Source organism: Triturus cristatus, chromosome 8, assembly GCF_964204655.1.
Source record: "Triturus cristatus chromosome 8, aTriCri1.1, whole genome shotgun sequence".
NCBI classification, from domain to species: Eukaryota; Metazoa; Chordata; class Amphibia; order Caudata; family Salamandridae; genus Triturus; species Triturus cristatus.
Window position 1 is genome coordinate 1,261,540,516 of NC_140591.1, and position 22,402 is coordinate 1,261,562,917.

Here is a 22,402-nt window from a genome sequence, read left to right on the forward strand (position 1 = left end):
ATGAATAGTCTCTATCATTGGGATGCATGCGACGCCAGAGGTCGTGGAGGTCCAGCTCCGCCAGCTGTGTCTTACACCCGGCTGAGAATTCCACCGCTTGCGGAAAGCGAAGCGCGGATCTGTCTAGGGCCGAGTCAAAGACCATATTGAGGTCGCCCCCGAGGATAATGTGCCTGTCCTGTGAGGCAGTGACGTCTTCCAAAGCTGCGCGTAAGAAGCGCTCTTGTTGTTCGTTTGGGCTATACACAGATCCCACTGTGAAGTGGGTACCCCCCACCCTGAACCTGTAGGCTAATAGTCTCCCTTTCTGTTCGGATTGTTTGTGTAGGATCTCTCCCCTGAACTGCTTGGCCACCAAAATCGCCACCTCCGCCATCTTAGTGTTGCCAGAAGAGAAGAGTTGAGTTGGGAATTTGTGGGATCGGAGCCTGTGGCAGTCCCGAGGCAACTAGTGAGTCTCCTGGAGGAGGCAGATGTCTGCTCGGGTGCTTTCTAGTAGGGATAACACAGCGCGCCGCTTAACCGGGTTGTTGAGGCCCCGAACATTGAGTGTCACGAGGTTAAGAGTGGTAGGCGGCATAGGGAAGGACAAGTGAAGTAGCGCAAAGCCTCCGCAAACGCGGAGTTCGTCTCAAGAGCACCGCCATGGCGGCCGTAACCCCTGTGGTGCACTGGACGATCCCCCCCCCCTCCCGAGCCCCCCCAACTCTCCCACTCAACCCCCAAACCACTCCCTTCCCCTCCCTCAACCCTACGACCTAAGCAAACCCCCCCTAACCCCAACAAACAACCCTTTGGACAATAATCGAACAACCCCAGACCCCACCCGTCCCTCCCTCCCTCCTCCGACCCCCAACCCCAATGAACCATAGTCCCAGTCGAGTCCCACGAGGGACTAGTCTGCGGTGAGTAACTTAAGTGGACGTCCAGCCACCGTCTCCTCCCCGCAGCCCCCCCACCCCCAGAGCCCCCAAACCTGCAGAGTGAAGTAAGCTGTGATGATCTCCCCCCGTAGTGTTCTTACGCCGTCAATGCGACGTCACCGGCGGCAGTGTCTCTGGCCACCTCGAGTACCGCGTCGGCCATGCCGGCCCTGATGGTGGGTGAGTCCGGCCTCTCGGCGCGGCCAGAAGAGCTCCGCCCCGTCACCCGCTGCCAGCCATCTCTAGTAATGCGCCTCCGGCGCGGCGTAGCCGTGTCTTCCTCCGTCTCAGGAATGCCCAATACCCCGCAGGTCTCCCGCAGGGAGCGTAGTTGGTGCAACGTGCCATTCCACCGGAAAATGAGTCGGAAGGGGTGCCCCCAGGCATAGGGCGTGCTGTGCTCCCTCAGAAAGTCTGTGGCAATCCTGAAAGCTTTGCGTTTCTGAAGCGTTATGGCAGATAAGTCCTGATACAAAGCCACCGGGTGTCCTCGGAAAGTCAGGGAAGGCTTCTTCCTTGCTTCAGCCAAGATGCGCTCCTTGAGTGGAAAGTCCGGTAGAAAGGCCAGAATATCCGGCGGTGGTGCCGACGTGCGTCTCGGCGGTCCCACCCTATGTGCTCTGTCGATCCGGATGGGGAAGTCCGTCGCCTCCCCCAAGATCTCCCTGAACAGGTTCTGTAGGTAGCTGGTCACATCGGACCCCTCGTCCGCGTGTGGAACTCCCCGGACCCGAATGTTGTTCCGCCGGGATCTGTTTTCAAGGTCCTCGTTATGGGCTTGAAGGTCGAGCTGTTGGTCTCGGAGGCGCAGCACCTCCTGCTGCAACTGCTCAATGTCCTCGTCCCTCCTCTGACCAGCACCCTCCATGGAAGCCACCCGCTCTCCCAGGCCGTCCACCTCTCTGCGCACCTCTCGCATCTCCCCGGCGACCTCCTGTTTCAGCGTTTGGAAGTCATCCCTGAGGGAGCTGAAGAGTGACTCCATGAAGGCTCTAGTCACCGACGGCTCTTTCTCGTCCGTCTCCTGCGTACCCCCGGAGGAGCCCGGCGACGATTGCCCCCTGTCCACCCTCTGGTGGTTCCTGCTGAGCATCTCCGGGAGAGTGCGGTCCCCCTTCTTGCTGCTTCTGCTGCCCGCCATTGGGAGGGGGCGGCCGGCTCTTCCTGTGTCTCGGGTGCTCAACTCGCCCGCCGGCAGCGCTAGCCCTCAGGGGCTCACCCCACGCTCCTTTGGTCACCCGTCCTCCTGCTGCGTCGGTTGGTCGGGCGGCACCAGCCCACCACCACCAGGGCCCCGCCGAGCCCACACCTCACCTCTCGGGCCCGTTGACGTGACACCCCGCAGGCGGGTCTCCGCGGCCTACTCCTCTCTCGGGCCTTCAGCCCCGATGCTGCAGCCTCTCACCCCTGGGTGGCAGCGCGAGTCCGTGGGGCCTACGTTCTCTCTCTGCAGTCCTTCCCAGGTAACAGCGCCGGCCCGGGGGGGGTCCTCCACCCGGCCCCGGTCACGCAGGTGGCGCCCTTCGCGGGCCCCTGGCTGTTCCTCGTAAGATGCCACGTGTCCTCCCCGGGGCCTAGGTCGCCCGATCCGTGCCCAGTTCCGCTATTTCAGACCTCCGGGGTTCACCGGCTACTCCGCAAAGTGAACTTTCCGTCTCTGTGCTATACAGGGGCGACTCCCCCAGGTAGATGCGTGCCGGGCCCTTGGCCAGGCCGCCGGGTGCACCTCGACCTCCTCTCCTGCCACGCTCACCCCTCACGCTCCTCCGCACTCCTCACTGGGCCCTGTACCTCTCTGCTGCACCTCCTCTGACGTCAGGCGGCTAGCGGGGCCATCCGCCGCGTCCCCCGCGGATGCCAGGACCGGCCGCCGCACAGGCTGTCCCTCCAGAGTACCTCCTCACCGATGCCTCCGATGCGCGGCTCCGCCGTCACTCTCCACCTCGTTGTCCGCCTGTAGGCCGCGCCCCCAGCTCCGCGCAGCGCAGTGGTTCCGGTCCCCGGCCTCGGCTCCGCCTCCCGCCGTTTCCAATCGACCTCTCCCCGGGGGGGTCTTCTGGCAGTCCCGTTCCCGGTTACTCCGGCAGTTGGGGTTGGTTCTCGCCGGCCCAGCCTCGGGAGTGCTGCGGCTCCGCACCGTGGTCCGCGTCGGCAGACTCCAGCTCTCGGCCCCTCTCTGCTGCGCCGTCCCGCGCCTGCCCTCCGCGGCCTCCTGCGATATCGTTCGGGGGCCACGCTGAGCCCCACCGCCGGGTCGTTGGCAGTCCCCTTCTTCCTCCGCGATCTCCCAGCAGATATGGGGGAGATACTGCTAAGAATCGCGGTCCAGGGGCCTGGGGTTTCGGGAGTTCCCGGAGAGTGCGACCGCTCACTCCGCCATCTTGGCCACGCCCCCATTATTTTATTTTTAAATAAAATTGCACAAAGTAGATTTTCTGCTATGGTTTCTGTTGTCGCAGTTGATTAATGCGCATTTTACGTAGCAATTCAATTTTGCAGCCCTCCGTATACTACTTAGATTGTTGGCTATGGAGGAGAGTAGTTTGGGACCCTTTGTTGAATTGACAGTAGGAGTGCGTTACAATCAGGAGTAGTCTATTCTCCGTGACTAATACATGAAAAGAAGAAAGAGGAGTATTATATGTTAAAGTACCCTCATGAGTAACGCGAATTACAAGTGTACCTTAGAAATGCAATTGACGAAAGAGTGCATTAATATTTAGTTAGGGGAATAGCAATTAAAAGTGTTTTGCTAATTTTGTTTAATATTAAACTCATGACACCAATTTTATGCAGTTTGTAATTTATAACTGTTAAAAGTATATACTGAAAGTATGGCTTATTTGCTTGTAGAAGGGTGCACATAATGTAACCTCTGCATTGTTAATTTAGCCCAACTATTGGCCTGAAATTCATTTCCAATATATTTTCCAGCTAAACGTTTTAATTCGCATTTCTGCTTGCACTGTGGAATGTTGCATGTATCTTGCGTTCCCACTGCAGGTGGACAAGGCTTCAATAGTTGAGAGAAAGTTGTTGGGGCAGATTAACAAGGACTGGTGAATCTCTGCATATTAGCAGGGATGCGCCAGTAAAGATGCGAAACGCAAAAATACCCTTGCGTCACCACGGATGCGTCGCATTTACATTGCGGCACACAGTGGCGCAAGGATAGACAGATGCGTGTCACATGTTGTGTCGTAAGGGCAGCGCATTGCTGGAGTCGTGTCCCACGGCAGTACAACTCCATCAATGCTCAAGGGTGGCTCATTCCTAACATACTGCGTCACTCCTCATGCCTGCTTCAAGCAGGCATAAGGTTTTGATGCAGCGGCGTCATAAAAGTGACTCAGTGAAATCTTGTAGATTTCACTGCATCACTTTTACCAGGCTTTCTTGCGACGGAACGCCCACCCTTCATACATTATACCTGATACAGGCATAATGTAGCGAAGGGCTTTACAACGTGACGCATCTCCCTCGATGCGGCACGTTGTATAGATGTCGCAACGTGGCGCATTGTTTACGACGACGCTGCGTCACAGAAGTGACGCAACGGCTGCCCAAATGTGTCGCATATGGCTTGTAAATCTGCCCCGTTGTTCCTAGTAGATAGAGAGGCCTGAGAAGAAGACATGTGATAACGGATGGGTGACAAGGTCTCGTGGGAAAAGGAGATGGCTCCAAGGATGTATAAAATATCTCATCTTGTGAACATGAAGGCAGAGAGAGGATGCTGGAATAATGAAAAAATACTAGTATAATTGTGTGAGGTGCCTTAATACAGTGATTGCTTATGTTGTAGCACAGTTAGGGACCGCTGACCCTTTGCTTTAGGACGCCTTGAGGTACAGACCTCATCTTAGCTTTTTGTGGCTTTATACTACATGACCCGGTTAGAATTACTTCTTTGGAAGGCTCTGACGGCTGACACCTTTTCTCTTCCATCTTTACAGAACTTTCCTTAGGTTAAGGTTTCCACTTTAAGGTAGTGTAGGGATAATTAGGGACTTGTAGGGGTCTCTAAATGGAATTGTGACGCAATCCAACGTGCATTTTCTTTTTGTTATAAAGGGTGAATATGTTCCGGAGATTTGGCTTCATCCTATTTTCTTTGTATTTCTATACCATAATGCTTAGTTTGGTGTACATTACGCTGTTTCAGAGTTTGTAATAAACAAACCAACCTGCATTTAGTGGTTAATCTGACTTTTTACATAGCAGTTTGGATACATTGAATTTTATATATTGTGAAAGGAGTTTTTTCTTTACCTCTTATGCTGCACAACAAGAATCATTGACCAGGTTATTAAGGAGTACGGGTCCCGGCTTTCTAAGCTAATATGTGTGTTTAAATATTTGAGAGAGATTTATGATTTATAAACCTCGTTTTGCTTTGTTCATACACAGGAATGAGACTTTGGCTGTATTATCGTTATAGGGTGAGATTAAATCATGCAATATTGGCGATGTTAGTTGTGATTAGTGTTTGTTAAAAATGGACCGGATTTCGTTGCGTAGTTAGATAATTTGTGATGTAGCCAAAGAACAGGCAACTTTACATTGCATGCGTTTACAATGCAAGCCATTACAGAGCAGCCATTACAACGACCGCATTGTTACATTGCATACCATTACAACGCAATTCATTACAACGACTTGCTGTGGGGGAGAAGGGCGCTGGATTTTGACATAGTATAACTTACTATTCCAACTCCAGTCTGTGCAACAGTAGGGAAGGTGTTGAATTTTAAATACACCTTCTGCCCCCTACAGAAAGTCGTTGTACCGACTTGCATTGTAATGGTATGCGACTTAACGCAGTTGTTGTAATGACGCATTGTAATAGCATGCGTTGTATCGCATGTGTGGTAAACGATGTTTACCGTAGCCAAGCCAATTGTTGCTATTTTTCTGGTGTTGGTTTTCTGGTTACACCTCACAAATAGAGTTGCGTGAGTCCATTTGTTTGCACAGACGGCTGTTTGGTAGACGCTTTGCTGTTAAACAGCATATTTGTGGAATCAGTATTGCCTAGACCAGAATATGTTATCTAGGAAGATTTTGAACAGTGCAAAGGCTAGTTCTGAAGCCTAAACTGTGTAACAGACGAAGCAAATCCAATGCGTAATCTTGAATTATGTGACTGTAGTTTTCTGTCACCTTGAAAAAAGGATTAATGAACCAAACCTTTTGCTGAAGGCAGATGTTTTGGTCTAGGTTTGTAAATTTGACCAAAAATGCTGTGCTTGCATTGCTTCACCATCACCAGCAGTACATTTCTCATAAAAAGTTACGGATGAAGTCCAACTGTAGAGTGTCAAGTGGGTGTGTAAACAAGTATGTGTAGTCCTCTGTTTGTGATGTTATGTATATTTGTAGAGTGCCCTGTTTGTATGCTAGGATTTGATAACATTGTATGTGAATTTAAGTGTCTATCTTGAGTTTGGAAGGGTTTTAGATAATTGGGAAAACTACATATGTCAAGGTGTTGGATATCATAATTTTGAGGATAAATGCATTCACAGTCCAGCAAGTCAGCTCTGAGAGACATGTTGGGGTCTTGGTGGCGTCAATAATAAAAGCATTTTTTTCCTTTCTCTTAGAGCTGTAACATAAAGGAAAGTAGTGTCAGTGGGACGGAGATCAGGGAACTTATGACTGGTTTAGGGGTGCTTATCCATGCATTCTTCAGTTCTATGAATATTCCTTCTGTAAACCACATTTCTTATTAGTGAAACATACTTATTTTTGGAGATTAAACCCAGCCCCAGGCTAGAGGATTCTGTTTTTATAATCAAGAAACCAAGCACAGGCATCGGCGAGCAAACACATCTCATTGAATGTCGCCTGGTAGAGTAGGTCTGCTGCAACAAATCCCTGCCCCCCTTCTGTTCCGGCACCTCCCTCTCAACACTAGCCCCCAACACCTACATGAGTCCGAGTTTCACCCTAGTGTATTGGCATTTCGTGACTACCACACTACACAGACTCACGCCCTGTACTGTAAAAGCTATCCCGATTGATTTTTGATGGCAGCCCTTTTAACATGTTGTTTGAAATTGTCCCTATAAAATTGTATATTTTGTTGGTGCGAGTAAGTTTCTCCATATTCCTTTTCTTTGGGACGAATCCACTCGTCGGCCTAGTGCGTTGGCCATCTGAACCTATCTCCACCATCTGCTCAGATTGAGGTTTGTTCGCATATACTGACTCCACTGATATCAACGATGCTGTCAAATGATATTGGCGACTTCTCTTCCCTTCAATGGCCAAATCCTTTCTGCAACGCCGATTGGACACTGTGTAACGGTGCGGAGGACAGGCAATCGCACAACTGCTCTGAGAAGCGATTTGTTGGTAACAAGTTGATGTATCATCACACATTAAAGAACACTGTTATATTATGAGTTGTTGCTTTATGATAGTGTTGTTGAGATGTTGTAATGTACTGATGGAACAACACTTTTGACATTTCAGTTTTGTAATGTGTTATATGAATATGGACAAATGTGGAACATAATAAGGAAAAAAAAAAGAAAAAAAAATAATAAAGATATTTTTTTTTTAAAGAAAAAAAAAAAAAAAGAAACCAAGCACAGGCATTCTTCAGATTTTCTAGTGCATGAATGCTTTGCAAAATAAATGAACAGCCACAAATTAGTGAGTTTCTGAGTACTCAGAAACATATGTAAGGCACTTTCCAACTCTGAATACTATCTGAGATTTAGTCATGTCAAGAGCAGGAATAAATCAGTATACATACTGGGAATGCGAGAGGGACATCCCCAAAATTGCTAGGGCAGTAGAAGTTTCTCAATGCAAGTTATTAAGTTTATATGTTCTTGGGCAGGGATTAACGCAAGAGCAAGTATACAGTTTTATAGCTGTTCATATGAAAATGGAGTTCGAAAAGAATTCCAGGAGAAACCTGGGAAAATTGCAACAGTTGCAGCTCCCAGGAGTACTTTGGCAAACTTTCTGAATTCTGAAATAATCAAAATAGTCGCTTGACGTAGGAGTACATTTACAAGAGTAAAAATATGACAGATTTTTCTGAATGGAGCCCTTTTAAAGAGAATGGGCCCAATTCACAAAGGGCATTTTGAAGTACTTAAAGTAGTACTATGTTAATACTACTTTCTACAGAATGCAATTCACAAACCCGCAAGTGGAAATCTCAACATTTTCTTTCATTTGTAAAGGGAGATCTCCACACATGTAAGTTTACTACTTAGCGCTCGATACGATGTCTCCGACTGACACCGTAGCGGTCTCAGGACCGAACACCGACACCGTGATCACAATGCAACCTCACATGGTGCAGTTGCATACTCCCATTACTCAATGGATGCTTGTGCTGCAGTTGTAAACCAGCAGTAGGTGCCCCCTTGGCCACCAACCGGAGACGGCAGAGAGAAGGGGGCCCTGCTATGGGCCCCCAAACTCACTTTCCATGCCCGAAAGCCTGGCTTGGAAAGCCTGTCAGAAACCGAGCATGGTAATCTCAACGGAAACGTCATCCATTGGGATTACGTGCCGGTCTCTGACCTGAGCCTGTCTGAAGCCATCCAGAATGACCAGCCGATTTCAGTTTTGACCACACGCATTGTAATGCAGCTGTTGGAACTGAAACCGCGATGAGGCTCGAAAAGCCTCCGACCCTCATTGTAATAATGCCTTTAGTAGTAAATGTGGGAGGGACCAAAGGAGTGGCTTGAAAAGAGATGATATTTACTACAAAATAGGATATGTATAGAGAGGGGTAAGGAGAGAGGCATGCTAATACAGGCACTCGCACACAAAAGAGTAATACCATTCTGGTTCAAAAAGTACAATTAAGTCTAATTAAGTTAGAACAGCCCAAAAGGCTACAATACAGTCATAAAGGTACTCCAGCTAGCCTTGCAGTAAATCTAGCTCAACAAATGGCCCCTCACAGGTACTGCAACTCATCTCCATAGAAGATAATGGGGGTAGGGACTTAAAATTCTAAAATCCCATGGGAAATATTAAATTATTGAAGTTATTTCAACTTGTAAAATCAATAGATATGTATATTACATTATTTTCAGTATTGAAAATGTACATTACATTTACATTTCAAATATTTTATAATTTAAAAAAATAAGTTAACTTATTTAAAAATATTTTTTGAAAATGTAACATTATTTTAATTTAATTAAAAACATAACTTTTACTTACATTTACTAAATAGTAATTATATATTAAAATGTTAATAAGGGCAAAGTTTTTTTTAAATCAGAAGGTTCGCAACTAATATATGGGCTATTGCTATGTACCAAACACAAATTGCAATTCGGTAACATGCTACTGAATTGCAGTTTGGGTTTACAACTACATACTGAATCCATATTTGGTAGGGCAGTGTTTAGGGCATCCCTTCCAAATAGCGATTTCGAATGGGATGTATTAATGTTTTGTGACAGAAAGAGGTCACTAAACATTAATATTTTACAGATTACACAAAAGTATTGGTGACCCACTTGGAAATGTGGAGGGGTCCCACAGAACCCCTTCCCCTTTGTGAATTATGGCAAAAATTATTTTAAGAGTAGTTAAACTCATTCTGTTTTCCTTTAAGGGCTGCATTTTTTTTAATAGACTGCCTTATTTAATGAAATCACAGACATCGTGGTCTGCACCCCAGCAGGCCACCATCTCTTTGATGACAGCTAATCATAGTGGGTCGCAATTTGCAACACGCATAGTTAATATTCATGAGGTAGATCGAATTGTGATGCACCATTATTTGATATTTTGCGCATGGACCTATCAGTAGATAGGACTGTTTGCAAAACACCAAACTGGTAGCAAAAATATTGGTTGCAAATCGTGACCAGTATTTTGCATCTAGTCTTTAGCACATCTGGCTCACTATTTGTTAAATAAATCAATATATTTTAATTATTAAACAATTTAATAAACATTTAATTTGATGAATAAATGTGCTGTAACCGTTTATTGTATTAGTTCAAGGCTAATAATTATTTTAATGTAATTTACATTATAATTTTACATTAAAATATTAGTATTTTTTAAACAATAAGGTTTGTTATTTTTTTCCCGGTACTTTACCCCAGAGAGATATGTGCTATGGAGGTTGAGATCTCTTCCTATGAGCCTAAAGTTACTTATAATAACTTTGCTCTTGTAAATTCAGTTTTAGACGTCTCTAACCTCTTGTTTCAGTGGGTGAAGACATTAACATCTGTACTTATATGTAAATCTAAAAATAAATAAGAGTAAGATATATTTTCTACCTAGCTAATTCTACTCCATCGGTACAACTCTGTTTAGAATGTATCCTTTCCAAAATGGCTAATACGATTAATGCCCAATTTACCAATACTGCCACAGATTAAGGAAAGAAAGCTTTGTAGTTCTTCCATAAAGAAATTGTATTAGTGTGCACCCTGATTTTTACACTTGTAGATCAAGAAGTGTATTTTTTTATCATTTCGATTGGATTTGTGTCTGCACAAATATCCTGTTTGATTCGTGATTGCAATTTTAAATCACAAAGCACGCATTGCACCCACTCGCAATTGAGTCACAGTACCATCCCCCCTCCCTTATGATTCACAAAGCCATGCACAAGTGCTCTATGACTAGTTTTGCACTTGCAAAACATGAAATAGTTAAAACATGTTGAGTGTAGGCATTAAGCATGAAAAAAGTGTAAGTTGTCCCAATTTGATGGCTCACACTTTGCTTGTGCACTCCAGTGACATCGAGAGGTGCAGGATGCAGTCATACAGACTGCGCATGCCCTTCCTGGTGTTGGGACTGCAGTTGTTGTAGCTGTTTATGGGTACACTATGATTTTGAATGCTGGGTTAGACGTCTGCTCCGGTCACCCGTTGTCCTCATCCCAGCATTGACAATATTTTGCTAGGAGCTGCTAGCCAATTCCCACACATTAATATCAATGAGACATGTGATTTTCAAATTTGCAACCTGTCCCTTTGTAAAACAAAGGATTTGAGGCGTCCTTTGCACCATAAATACAGAGACTAGTTGCAGAACAAATTGTGCTATATAGTGGATTCTTTCTCCATTGCAAAGATCCAGTTGATCAGTGCCTCCAGCATTCTTTATATATAACCCTTTATTACGGGTAAATAATAGATTACTAGCCATCCATCCATTTGTTCATGCAGCAGTTGTTTAGGTCTTGCTTAAATCACAATGGATCTAAAGTGCAAAATATAAGTAAATGAATATGGAAATGTGCGCTTATTGGATTACTCCTCCTAACAGAACAAACAGTCTGACATTTGTGGAATTCTCAAACAATTGCAGAAGAACTCCTGGAAAACTATAACAGCCCTAGCATTCCACTAGTAGTCACTCACCTGTGTAAATTCAGTTTTAGACGTCTCTATCCTCTTGTTTCAGTGGGTGGAGACATTAAAGTATGTACTTCATTGTAAATCTAAAAAGAAATAAGACTAAGATATATTTTCTACTTACCTAATTCTACTCCATCGGTACAACCCGGTTTCGAATGTATCCTCCCCAGCAAGGCTAATAAGATTAATGCCCAATTTGCCAATACTGCCACAGATTAAGGAAAGCAAAAGAATATCATTTAAAATCTATCAACAGGGAAGAGATCAATGCCACCCTTTCTGATAAGAAAACAATATGGTTACAAAATCTGTAAAACATTTTAATATAGTTTAATATACAAGAAGAATGACAAAACAACTTAAACAATACAGATTTTAAAGTAAAAATGAAATAGCAAGTCAAACTAACATATTTTAGCAATAATTCTGAAAACATTTTAAATTACAAACCAAGGAAAACTATTATTGCTTCTAAAGGGCTCTTGGAGCCTCAGTAATATATCTGTGCTCATCAGAAAACAGGCACATGCACAAGATATTTAACATTCAGCTTTCTATAGCTATCAATGTTGGAAATTAGGGCAGCCTGGCATTCCAACACCAGCATTGTTATGAAACATTGCAGACTCTGTAGCTACAAATATAAATTGTTAAGTAACTCAATCTGCAGTTACACTGTCACATTAGGAAAACTATATTGTGTCTTTATTTTATCACCTGAACATTCATGCAAACACTCAAGTAAATTACAACTTGTTTTCAAGGCATAGGTGACTTTTTGATTTTTCCATTGATAAAAGTATTAGAAATGGCTATCCAGAAGCTGTGATATTTATGAGTTCATGTTGGACTTGATAGATTTTATTCAGATTATTAATTATTTAAGTTTGCCAGCTTTTTAGACAAACTATTCTTTTGACATGCCTGTTGTGCTATTTTGTATGCTAACTGGGACAATCTTAACTGATATGCAATACATTATTATTATTACAATCGGAAATGGTTAATAGCAAAAAAGTGTAGATTTACATCTAGTGCAAGCGTAAATGTACGCATCAATAAATCTACACATGTAATATCTTTGTGAAGTTGGCCCAATGTGTGCAACTAAAATTTGGTGATGCAGGTATGGGGGCCCTATCACGCTGAACTTCTGTGGTGCAGTGCAGAGCCAAGTGCCTGTTTTATGTGCCAGCAGGGCGTAAAGTGAATTAATTTAATCCGATATTTCTCTCAGACAGCACAGTTCAGAAACTGAAAAGGACAAACCTTACCCACTGTTTCCAAGCTGTACTATCTGAAAATGAAGCATTAACTCATAACCTATGCTAAACCCCTTATATGAAACTTTGATAAGTGGCAGTGGAGCTGCTTGAAGTTTATATAGTTGATTCATAATTGTAATGGTAAAGAATCAAATCCTAAAGGTTTGTAAATCAAGATTTCTGATGATTGAAGATTTAGTAGACTTGTTATAATATAAATTAATGTAAAGCCAGAGGAGGAAGCAATCAGCAATATAGTTTTTTAAACGTGTTGATTGAGATCAAAGCAATAAACAATGCATAACAGCAAAGTACAATTAAAGTATGGTAGTAGCTGAGTATATGCCTCAAGTACAAACCAAAGTAGCATCAATTTATCAGTGTACTTACAAAGGAAGAACATTGCAAATCATCTCAATGAAACATTATTATACTAAAGTGAAAACAAGCAGCAGTAGCGAGTGGGGGCAACATTAGAATACCCAGCCTAAGAGTACTCCCCAGTCATTCCCCCGAAACCCCCACGACTAGGAGGGGCAAGGCACAGGCAGATGACAGACCCACCGGGGGTGGCGTATTCTCCCCAAGTGGAACCAGGATAGCGGGGTGGGGGAGAGGGACCCCGCCGCACCACAACACACTCCACCTCTCAACATCTGGCAGAACATCTGGCAGTTGCTGTAACCACAGAGTATCGGACCCACATGCCAGCCACAGGGGGTGCCAGTATACTCTTCCACCACCATGGGGGACACCAGACCCTGGCTCTGAGGCAATCAGAAATATATGATGAAACATTGTCTATTTCAATTAATTTTAATTGATTAAACTGAATTTCATATCCCTCCAGTCCACCCTATTGTGTCTATTTAGCCATAATGTGATTTGTGTGCCATGATTTGAACAAATTAATGTTTTCATATTTTAAAAATGTGCTTTAAAAACAAAATTAGAAAAACCCTGTACGTTCATTGCACATAATAGATTTTGGTACTAGTCTTACACATCTCAAACCTCAACGTAAGTCAGATTTCATGCGAGTAAAAAGAAGGAGAATCTAGCAGGATAGTAGAAATCACTAGAATGCTTTGTGGTTCTTCCATAAAGAAATTGTATTAGTGTGCACCCTGATTTTTACACTTGTGGGTCAAGAAGTGTATTTTTTTTATCATTGCGATTGGATTTGTGACTGCACAAATACCCTTTTTGATTCGCGATTGCAATTATGAATCACAAAGCATCCATTGCACCCACTCGCAAATCGAGTCACAGTGCCATCCCCCCTCCCTTATGATTCACAAAGCCATGCACAAGTGCTCTATGACTAGTTTTTCACTGGCAAAACATGAAATAGTTAAAACATGTTGAGTTAGGCATTAAGCATCCAAAAAGTGTAAGTTGTCCCAATTGGATGGCTCACACTTTGCTTGTGTGCTCCGGTGACATCGAGAGGTGCAAGCTGTAGTCATACAGACAGCGCATGCCCTTCCCGATGTTGGGATTGCAGTTGTTATAGCTGTTTGTGGGTACACTATGATTTTGAATGCTGGGTTAGACGTCTGCTCCGCTCACCCGTTGTCCTCATCCTAGCATTGACAATAGTTTGCTAGGAGCTGCTAGCCAATTCCCGCCCATTAATACCAATGAGACATGTGATTTACAAATTTGCGACCTGTCCCTTTGTAACACAAAGGATTTGAGGCGTCCTTTGCACCATAAATAGAGAGACTAGTTGCAGAACAAATTGTGATATATAGTGGATTTTTTCTCCATTGCAAAGATCCAGTTGATCAGCGCCTCCAGCATTCTTTATATATAACCCTTTATAACGGGTAAATAATAGATTACTAGTCATCCATCCATTTGTTCATGCAGCAGTTGTTTAGGTCTTGCTTAAATCACAATGGATCTAAGTGCAAAATGTAAGTAAATTAATACGTAAATGTGCGCTGATTGAATTACTCCTCCTAACAGAACAAACAGTCTGACAATTGTGGAATTCTCAAACATTTGCCGAAGAACTCCTGGAAAACTATAACAGCCCTAGCATTCCACTACTAGTCACTCACCTGTGTAGAATTTAACCATTGGTAACACGGGAATTTAATTACATTGTTTTGATTTTGATGAGTTCCTTCCAAATCCAGCCTGTAGATTCACTGAGTCCTCTCCTTGACAAGAATAAATGTTCGTGCATTTTCAGAATGGGATACTACATGGTAATGTTTGATGAATACTCCACAACTTTTACAGTTGGACCTAACCATGCATGAATACTACAAACCTGCCACTAATGCTGCATTTAACAATGCGGGAATTCCATTAGAGTGGTGGATTTTTGTATTTGCAAATACACTATGCAGTTGGAGAATTATCAAAGTCTTAAATGGATAAATCAGAAATGAGAATTTCCATGTATGAAGAAGACACTGAAAATGATATGTGCTACCCATTTGTGAATCAGTCACGTGACGCTAGTGGTGGGCTAGAGGACCAATTGTGGGAATTCCTTATCCAAAGATCTGCAAGATACTCGTTCTCCTAACATAAATCTACCCAACATGCTTCATTATCAACTTGCCATGGACTTTCTACTTAATGTTTCAGTATCGCTCAATTTTCAACAGACTGAATTTTAACAACTACGTTTTTATAAATCAATAGACGTGATTTGTTTCTGAGCAAACACGACACTAGAAACAAGAATGTATGGTTTGCGCTGCTGAAGTGGGAGTGTTATCTCACCTACTCCAACATAACAAACAAACCAAACTACTCTAAAAAATCTGCAGTCCTTCAGTGTATGGTACACATTAAAATACATTCCAGTCCTGAAAATGATTGCGGTTCATCTGCAAAGTGTCAAAACACAAAGTAAGTAATCAATAGGATAATCAAAGTGAAAAAATATTAATAAAGGTGAGAAAATGTGGACAACCCCGAGAAAATTGCAACTGGCCCTTAGCTGGGACCCTAATCCCTGAGACAAAAGTCCAAACCCTAAGGGTTTCTAGGAAAGTTTATAATGTTTCAGTCTTGGTTGCATTGGCCCTGGAGGGAGATCTGTTTTGCAGGACAGCAGTGAAACAGGTCTACAGACATGGCTGTAACATTGTAGCGGCTCTCTTTGAATTTTCTGAGAGAGACTCTAGTACTGGTCGTTGTATTTGCAATCGGGATAACGATACGCAAATTGAGGCTCACACGTTCTGAGTGGCTGTAGCAGATGCATAAGTGCTTCTCCTGCATTCATGGTCTCGTGATCAGAGAGTGCATCGTCCACGCACATTTTAAGTACTTGGCTTATCTTCTGTTGAGTGAAATTGGAGAATTTGTCCCTTAAGAGATCAGGTAGTACATCCTTACACACCATGACGAGGTTTTGCTTCTCATTCACTGAATCACAAGATGGAAATTTTGTTTCGCCGTTTGCAGCCAAAAAGCTGAATATGTCCTTGTGCTCTGCTTCTGGGGTACTCTTTGGGTAACCTGTTGAAACAACAAATATTAACATTTGTTAGTGTTTGCAATTTTTCGCTAAAATCAGAATCATCATTCATAACGCCAGTTGTGAAACATGAATGATTTATTTCCACGGAACTTTTAAGCCTACATTTTGCACCACTTTGCCATTGTTTCTAAACAGTGGTTAAAAAATCATATCTGATTGCTGTCGGAAGGTATATTGAAGACTCCTGTCACAAAAGCCAAGAAACCAACAGAGATGAGAAACCCTATTTCGTTTTCAGTCCAAAAAGCAGTCTTTTTAGCAACTTTTTGGTTATTGGTTAAATGCTTTTCTCCTTGTTGGATTTTGTGGTTCCTTACTTGATTAAGTTTTGTGGTTCAATGGGACTAGGTGTAACAGCTATCCTAAGATTCTGAGAGGGGCATTTTGAGTTTGGAGGTGCTCCTGTGCCACCAGGCTTGTACTTCTGTGACCCCATTAGAGGTAGGGGAACCACTGGGTCTGTGCAGGAGGAGGCTATGACCATGCCTGACCAGACCAACATTAACCGCACTCTTGTCTGAGGCGCGTGATAGCGCCCATTGTGAAGTACGCACTGGGGCCTGGAAGTGAGGGACTGAGAGCAACGCCAGCACTGTATTAACAAAGGTATGAAGAAGAGTACTGTACCCTCCCGATTTGTGTGTGAGGCCCAGCTCTTAAGTAAGCCTGACAGAGTATTGTCACAGAAACTCTGTGTGGCAGGGGGGGCGAACGAGCTAGGAGAAACCCGAAAGGCCGCTGAGGACTGCACATGCACCCTTGGGCAGGCAGCAGGGAGTACCCTGGTGTTCGGCCAATACTCCACTGAAATCCTCCACCCTTCTTTATTTATAATCAAGTGCGCCTACAACATGACGGGCGCAAAAAATATGAAGGGGACCCACCAAGCCAAACTAGATAAATTTGCTCTGCCTAAAGGGTCGGACGGCTCGGAGACACCCAGAGATCACATATCCATCGCTACCTCTCAGGCATCCAGAGGACACACTTTATCCCTTCATGATATAATGGCAGCCATACAGGGGGTATGAACAGCATAGGAAGGGCGCACAGACCCTGTTACGACAGAGAGTTCACTGATGCGAGCAGACCTACATAATATGGGAGCCAGAGTAAAGGACATTGAAGACACAGTGACAACTCTACTTCAAGACACCAAGGCCCTTAAGGTCCAAGTTAACGAACTTCAGACGGCCAATGCAAACCTGGAAGCTAGACTCGAAGATTATGAGGACAGGTTGAGACGCAACAACTTTTACATCCTAGGAATCCCAGAGCAGACAGAAAGGCCTGCAGCAGACCTATTTGTAAAGGCCCTCATCCTTAAATATCTACATCCCCAAGGTCTGTCTAAGTTCTTCTTGGTGGAGAGGGCACACAGAGTGCTGGGTGGTCGAGCCCGTCCGGGCGCCCCACCGGGACTCATCCTAGCCCGCCTCTTCAACTTCCACGACTGAGATTGGTATTACAAGCAGCCCGTGCTGCTCCACTGGTACTGTACGACAACGACCAAGTAACCTTTTTCCAGACTTTACCTTGAAAGTACAGAGGTAGAGACATAACTTTCTAGCAGTCAAAAAGGTGCTGAGGGAAAAGGGGGAGAAATAGTGAATGCTCTTTTCAGCCAAGTTGCGCATTGAGGCAGAGGGTATGGCATGTTTTATCGAGACATCGGAAGTGGCGTGGGAATGGCTTTAGGGAAGGGGAAGAGTTGGTGGCCCTAATCCCAGGGTGCGCTGTGAGAAATGGAGAGGGGGATTGTCGGTGCCTGGTGGACACCCCGCAGTGGACACTGTGCGAGGGGAGGACCTCTCCATACTTCACCAGGAGTACTAATGGCTAAAACCTGTTTGGGCTACAATGTGTAATGTCCTTTCTTTGAAGCCCCTGGAATGTAGTTGTATCTCACTGTGTTGGATTCTAAGTGCGAGGCCCTGAGACCTTTGCGCTAGGGTGGGGATCCGCATTGAATGCACTACATGGTGCCCATGTTGCCCTATAGTGATTGTTGCTACGGGGCTCTAAAACCTATCCACTCACTGCTGTTGTATTATTATCCCAACTGTTTCAGTGGTGCAAGGATACAACCTTTACAGGCTGGAGGGCTGGGTACGGGGAGAATCACAGTCTCCTGAGTCTTCTAAGTGGGGGTAGGACAACATGCGCTCTGCTGAGTTGGGGGGCAGGTAGTTTTGGGAATGTCATACAGGGAAGCGGGAAGGTGGGTTTGTTCTAAGGGAGGGGCATGAGACGGTTGAAGTTAGGTTACTGTGTTTAAACAGTTTTTTCTCACGATGCTTTGCGTTATAAAGCTGCCATTTGATAATCACCACTTTATACCACCTAATATGGACAAGCATACCGAGACAAATACACCCTGTTGCATAGGGGGGTTCGGCTGTTCCGAAATTAAGAGAACACTACACAACTGTGTACTGCACTATGACAAATAAGAGTACCCCTGAAATTCGTCAAATGACGTGGAGTATGAATGGTCTGGGGGACAAAATCAAAGGTGGAATAGTGCTCTGATTTTTGGTACCGCATGTAGACACGGAAGGTAAGCCACGTTGTTACCTCAGCGTACTACTGAATCTAAGACATTTTATTTCACAATGTTTTCTTCACTTGCGCACTGGCCACCCCGTGGTTCACTTGACCTTGTATCACCCCCGATCACTCCAGGTTCACGAGTCTACAGTTTGGTGTTTATGTTCACCCCCGGTGACAGATTTGTACACCCGTCTCATTTTTTAACGTCGCTGTTTCGTTTCTCATTTGCTGTTAATTTTTTTCCTTCACCATGCCTGTTCAACTGCACTCGCGATATGTATAATTACGCACTACGACTGAATACCTCCCAAAACCTGAAGGGATACCCAGAGCAATGTTCGTTTGCTCATTCTACCACCTTCACCGAGCATACTATGCATGAAACCACAGAGTTGACTGAACACAGTTGGTTAATCTTTCTCTCTATTATGGGCACCATTCAACTAACCATCAGTCTATCTGAATTTAATGTTCTTCATTGTCGTGGTCCCTCATTTGACACTAGCTTCATTTTATTATTTAGATCCCCTGATGAAGGGCCCCACTGAACCCGAAATGCATTGGGATCATATTTGAATGACCTTGAAATTGCATCAGGATGTTGTTCCACATTGTCGACATGAATTGAATTCATCTTTCTGAAAGAAATAAAATATATTGCAATTCTTGACATAAGACTTTGATTGAACCTCACCAAGCCATTTAAATTTCGCTTACGCGATCTTCTTCGTTGCGCCCAGTGGGACGTTATCTTATGGTTGATAACGCATGTTGGATTCTGTTTCATAACACTCCCCGGCTCAGAGAGTGATACCTCCGAGGCACACGACAACCTACTCATCCCCCACTCACTTTAGGCTGGTGCACGTCTAAACTTCATTATATTAAACCTCTAAAGTCCCCACTGACTCAACCCAACCGAAAAATAATGTCCAACACTGACGGTCACTTCCGCTTTTCTTATTGGGGAGGGCGGCCCTATTTAAAATGATGGGGCTACCGTGCTTCATTTATGCATTGAAAAATACGCTGTTCCCTGTACCAGACACCTATTTTAAAGCCATACAGAGTGAGATCAGAACCTTATTATTGGATGGGGGCGCCCAGCGCATCGCCCTCAATAAACTAACGCGAGGCTGGTATGATGGCGGAATAGCCCTGTCTGATATCCAAATATACTACAGAACGGCGCACTTAACAGCTATCAACCAGTGGGGACATCAACCATTGATGAACCTGCCTATTGGATAGACCGTTTGGTTCTCCAACGAAAGGGGTACCTCCGAGCACTCAACACTAATCTGCGTCGCCTCACCCTGGAGGGGCCGACAGTACTGACAATCCACAAATGGCACTCAACACTCGGCAAGCTGGTGTGGAGAAATAGAATCACTCAGGTGACACCTTTGTGGGATTCCGAGATTCCGGGTGCAATGGGCACGAGACATGGCTTTGACAAATGGAAACTAATGGGACTCTCAAGGGTGGGAGACTTATACTCAGGAAGGAGATGATACCCTTCACAGACTTACAAAAATCCCATGATCTGGCCCCCACCAAGGCCTTCCTATATCTACAACTCCGGTACGCTCTGCGAGCGGCACTTCCCGCGAGGAAAAATCCTTCCAGAATCATCGCCCCTAGAGAATAGACTCCACAAAGAACATATCACTCGCAGGGGGATCTTGCTCATATATAAAAAAAACTCACATACAACTACCATGGCATTCTTGGTGGTTTATGGAAAAGCTAGGAGTGGGATATGGTTGACTGGCAGGAAGAAGATTGGCTAAAAGCCTTAGCATCATCTAGGGAGGAAGCCATCAGTTCATCAGGACCTGTTTCTGCCTGGTCCAACTTAAAATATTACATAGGGCCTACATTTCCTGCAGCACGATGGTAAAGATGGAAAAAAGAACAGACCCACTCTGTCCTAGATGTTGTTGTCAGGAGGGGACATTCCATCATATAATTTTGGCTCGCCCCAAGATTCAATCCTATTGGGACTCAGTGGTACAGTGCATGAATGAGATCCATGGTGTGACACTACCGCTCTCGGCCAAGTGGTGTCTGCTTAGTGTGTGGGAGGTTACGGACTTGGGAAGAGGCAATCAGACCTGGGTAACCATAGGCCTGATGATAGCAAAGCGCAACATAGCATGCTTTGGGGGGGGGGGGGGTCAATGCTATACAAACCCTTCAGGAGTGGGAGAGGAACATGGATTGGTGTGTGGTAACAGAAAAAACAGTCTATGAGAACAGAGGCTGCCCCCAAAAGTGGGGAAATGTGCGGAGTGGGTGGAATGAATACTGGGGGTGCCCATGCACCTCCCACAGGGCTTGAAAGCTGCAATCTTTGGTCAATGAGGATGATGAATAGACAGATTGCATAGTGGGGTAACAGTGAAATTGTACGGTACTGGGATTGAGTATGAGGGAGAAATGTTTTCTATGTTGTAGTACTGATATACAGCTGTAAGATATAAGACAGTTGTGTATTGGAATGTATAAACTGCTTTCAATAAATAAAAAGATACGTTTAAAAAAAGATTTCTAACACCAGTCTTGGAACACTTGCCAAAGTTTCAGCGTTATCATGGATATCTCTTCCAGCACATTCCTCACCTTTTAAACGATTCTTCTGGCTTCAGCCTGGTCTGGAAAAGATGATCCTGGAGTATAGTAGGCACTAAGCTGCATAATGATGTAGCGGCAGCCGACATCATTAAGAGATGGTGAGGTGGTGGGGCGGGTGGATGGGGTCCGGGGGGTAATAATTAAAAAAGGAAAAAAAGCACTTACCTTAACCTGCCGGCCTTCTCCAGTGTTGTGTTGTGCCTTGGTTAACTTCCTTGTCCCAGCAGGCACTGGGGGAGCATCACAGACTCCCATCCAATACCTGTGCTGTTCTTATGCTTGACAGCAGCATGGGGATTGACCTGAGTGGGCTGCTGAGAAGACACTCCACTCAGGTCATCTATGGGGTTTCTCCAGCCCGGCTGCTCAATGCAACCAGGCTGGAGAAACCTAAGTGTGCATGCACGCCTGAGGCGGCCGGCCAAAAACCACATGTGCACTTGGAAATGCACATAGTTCTCCCCCCCCCTCCCATGCCTCGCCCCTCTCTGCACAAGCTGGGTCAGAGCCGGCATGTGAAAAATAAAATGATAGTAAAATAACGTTTTATTTTTCACTTGCTGGCTCTGAGCCAGTGGGGTGAAGCTCCTCCGCCATTGCAGAGGAGCCGCCCCTGCAATGATGTCAGTTCCTGTTTCTCTTCACCTCATCGACTGGAGTTTGGAACTTTTCTCCTGGTGTCCCACTGACAAAATTGTTCAGCAGATAAACAGTGACTAGGTCAAAAGTCTCATCCAAATTTTTAGGTTTCAAGTCTTGTTACAGATGCCACAAGATTTTATCCCTATTGGATCCACATGAAATGTGCATGTGGTGTCTGGGATCAGAACATGATACCACGATCTGTTATTCTTGTTACTCCATTCACCAGAAAGGCATCACAGAGTGGGAGGTTTTTTCTGGCAAAGGCTTTCAGTGAGACATCAAAGCAATCTCCTGCAACCCATCAGGTAAGTTACCTGATCACCCAAAAATATTTCCATAAAAACACAAAAAGCATCTTACGAAAGATAAGTTCTCTTCTGTGATGATAAAATCATTCAACTTCTGGGACTGTTTGAAATCTTGACGCTTTCCCCAACTCGTCCTTGCTAAAATGCTGATGCTGAATAAGATGAGATCAGAGTTTTTGAGTCC

At 44.6% G+C, this 22,402-nt stretch overlaps 1 protein-coding gene and 1 long non-coding RNA gene across 2 annotated transcripts in view; one reads left to right on the forward strand and one right to left on the reverse strand.

Moving 5' to 3' along the window:
- Positions 1 to 22,402, forward strand: part of LOC146805688 (uncharacterized) — a 254,035-nt gene that overhangs the window by 51,404 nt on the left and 180,229 nt on the right. The gene's annotated exons all lie outside the window — the stretch shown is intronic.
- The window catches only part of DIPK2B (divergent protein kinase domain 2B), a 267,311-nt gene continuing 256,515 nt past the window's right edge, over positions 11,607 to 22,402 (reverse strand). The window contains exon 5 of the mRNA XM_085622964.1: positions 11,607 to 16,053. Coding sequence (XP_085479090.1) covers positions 15,713 to 16,053 — 341 coding nt within the window. The 3' untranslated portion in view covers positions 11,607 to 15,712. The remainder of the gene's footprint in view (positions 16,054 to 22,402) is intronic.